We start from the raw sequence: 3263 nt of genomic DNA on the forward strand, positions 1-3263 counted from the left end.
CTCTCTGTGATTATGCAAATGAGCCGTGTCATTATGTGTGTGTATGCAAATGAGCCTCTGATTATGCAAATGATGTGGGCGGGGCGTGGGAATGTGGAAAAACTGGGACTGGTTAAACTGGGACTCGTTAAACTGGCTTCAATTAATCCTGAGCTTAATTAATCTGGTCTAATTAATTGAACAGAGTTTAATTAATCTAGAGTTTAATTAATCTGGTGTAATTAATTAAACTGGCTTCAATTAATCTGGTCTAATTAATTAAATGGGCTTCAATTAATTCAGAGTTCAATTAATCTGGTCTAACTAATTAAGCTGAGTTCAGTTAATCTAGAGTTTAATTAATCCAGTCTAATTAATTCAACTGGGCTCAATTAATCCAAAATCTAATTAATCCACTCTAATTAGTTAAACTGCCTTCAATTAATCCAGAGTTTAGTTAATCTGGTCCAACTAATTAAACTGAGTGGAATTAATTGAGAGTTTAATTAATCCAATCTCATTAGTTAAACGGAGTTCAATTAATCCAGAGTTCAATTAATCCACTCTAACTAATTAAACTGCCTTCAGTTAATTGAGAGCTTAATTAATCCAATCTAATTAGAGTTCAATTAATCCAGAGTTTAGTTAATCCATTCTAACTAATTAAACTGCCTTCAGTTAATCCAGAGTTTAATTAATCCAATCTAATTAATTAAACTGAGTTCAATTAATCCAGAGTTTAATTAATCCGGTCTAACTAATTAAACTGAGTTCAATTAATCCAGAGTTTAATAAATCCAGTCTAACTAATTAAACTGAATTGAATTCATTGAAAGTTTAATTAATCCAATCTAATTAATTAAACGGAGTTCAATTAATCCACAGTTCAATTAATCCCCTCTAACTAATTAAACTGAGTTGAACTAATCCAGAGCTTCTTTAATCTGGTCTAATTAATTAAACGGGGTTCCATTAATTCCAGGCCATTCCTGGTGTCCCCAGGGTTCCCACGGTGGCCCGGGGTGGTTCTTGGTGGCCCCAGTGGGTTCTTGGTGTCCCCAGGTGGTTCCCGGTGTCCCCAGGGGTTCCCACGGTGTCCCCAGGTGGTTCCTGGTGGCCCCATTGGGTTCCTGGTGGCCCTGAGCAGTTCCTGGTGTCCCCAGTGGTTCCTGTTGTCCCAGAGGTTCCCACGGTGGCCTCAGGTGGTTCCTGGTGGCCCCAGAGGTTCCCACGGTGGCCCTGGTCAATCCCTGGTGGCCTTGGGTGGTTCCTGATGTCCCCAGGCCATTCCTGATGTCCCCAGGCCATTCCTGATGTCCCCAGGGGTTCCCACGGTGGCCCCGGGTGGTTCCTGGTGTCCCCGTGGGGTTCCTGGTGTGCCCAGGTGGTTCCTGGTGGCCCCATTGGGTTCCTGGTGTCCCCAGGTGGTTCCTGGTGGCCCCATTGGGTTCCTGGTGGCCCTGAGCAGTTCCTGGTGTCCCCAGTGGTTCCTGTTGTCCCAGAGGTTCCCACGGTGGCCTCAGGTGGTTCCCAGTGTCCCCAGGGGTTCCCACGGTGGCCCTGGTCAATCCCTGGTGGCCCTGTTGGGTTCCTGCTGTCCCCAGGGGTTCCCATGGTGTCCCCAGGTGGTTCCTGAGGTCCCCAGGCCATTTCTGATGTCCCCAGAGGTTCCCACGGTGGCCTCGGGTGGTTCCTGGTGTCCCCCTTGGGTTCCCGGTGTCCCCAGGGGTTCCCACGGTGGCCCTGAGCAGTTCCCGGTGTCCCCAGGGGTTCCCACGGTGGCCCTGGGTGGTTCTTGGTGGCCCCATTGGGTTCCCGGTGTCCCCAGGTGGTTCCTGGTGGCCCCGTTGCATTCCTGGTGGCCCTGAGCAGTTCCTGGTGTCCCCAGTGGTTCCTGTTGTCCCAGAGGTTCCCACGGTGGCCCTGGTCAATCCCTGGTGGCCTCGGGTGGTTCCTGCTGTCCCCAGGGGTTCCCATGGGGTCCCGTGGTGGCCCCGTTGGGTTCTTGGTGTCCCCAGGGGTTCCCCAAGCAGTTCCTGGTGTTCCCAGGTGGTTCTTGGTGGCCCTGTTTGGTTCCTGGTGTCCCCAGGCCATTCCCAGTGTCCCCAGTGGTTCCCACGGTGGCTTTAGGTGCTTCTCGGTGTCCCCAGTGGGTTCTTGGTGTACCCAGGGGTTCCCACGGTGGCCCTGGTCCGTCCCTGGTGGCCCCAGGTGGTTTTTGGTGGCCCCGTTGGGTTCCCATGGTGTCCCCATTGGGTTCCCGGTGTCCCCAGGGGTTCCCACGGTGGCCCTGAGCAGTCCCTGGTGTCCCCAGGGTTCCCACGGTGGCTTCGGGTGGTTCTTGGTGTCCCCAGGGGGTCCCACAGTGTCCCCAAGCGGTTCCTGGTGTCCCCAGGGACTCCTGAGGTCCCCAGGCCATTCCCGGTGTCCCCAGGGGTTCTTGGTGTCCCCAAGCAGTTCCTGGTGTCCCCAGGGGTTCCCACGGTGGCCCTGGGTGGTTCCTGGTGGCCCCAGTGGGTTCTTGGTGTCCCCAAGCAGCTCCTGATGTCCCCAAGCAGTTCCCGGTGTCCCCAGGGGTTCCCACGGTGGCCTCGGGTGGTTCTCGGTGTCCCCAGGGGTTCCCGGTGTCCCACAGGTGGAACAAGGGGGACACTGGGGACGGGTGGGACGGGTGGGACAGGGGACATGGAGGACACCGGGGACAGGTGTCACCCATGTCACCACTGACCTCGTGGTGGCCCCGTGGTGACCTCATGGTGTCACAGGTGGGACAGGGGACACGGGCACAGGTGTCACTGGTGTCACCGGTGGCCCCGTGGTGACACCGGTGGCCCCGTGGTGACCCTGTGGTGACACCGGTGGCCCCATGGTGACACGGGTGGCCCCGTTGTTTTGCAGCCTCTGCCATGGATTTGGTGACCATCCTGGTGGCCCTGGTGGCCCTGGTGGCCCTGGTCCTGCTGGTGGTGGCCCAGCGCCTCGGGCTCCTCTACCGCCTGCGCCACAAGGTCTGGGGACACGGCGGGGACATTGGGGACACTGGGGACACTGGGGACATTGGGGACACTGGGGACATTGGGGGCGGGGGGACATTGGGGACATTGGGGAAACTGGGGGGACATTGGGGATGTTGGGGACACTGGGGACATTGGGGACATTGAGGGCAGGGGGACATTGGGGGGACATTGGGGACACTGGGGACACTGGGGGGACATTGGGGACACCTTGGGGATATTGGGGACATTGAGGGCAGGGGGACATTGGGGACATTGGGGACACTGGGG

At 55.6% G+C, this 3263-nt stretch overlaps 1 protein-coding gene across 1 annotated transcript in view; it reads left to right on the top strand.

Annotated features, from left to right (window-relative positions):
- Positions 1–1168: 1168 nt before the first annotated feature.
- The window catches only part of LOC120512340 (2-hydroxyacyl-CoA lyase 2-like), a gene marked incomplete at its 3' end in the record, with an annotated part of 9062 nt that continues 6967 nt past the window's right edge, over positions 1169–3263 (top strand). The window contains exons 1-2 of the mRNA XM_039730506.1: positions 1169–1181; positions 2878–2987. Of these exons, the coding sequence (XP_039586440.1) occupies positions 2886–2987 (102 nt within the window). The remainder of the gene's footprint in view (positions 1182–2877; positions 2988–3263) is intronic.

The sequence above is a fragment of the Passer montanus genome, unplaced genomic scaffold (genome assembly GCF_014805655.1).
Source record: "Passer montanus isolate IOZ18808 unplaced genomic scaffold, ASM1480565v1 scaffold729, whole genome shotgun sequence".
NCBI classification, from domain to species: Eukaryota; Metazoa; Chordata; class Aves; order Passeriformes; family Passeridae; genus Passer; species Passer montanus.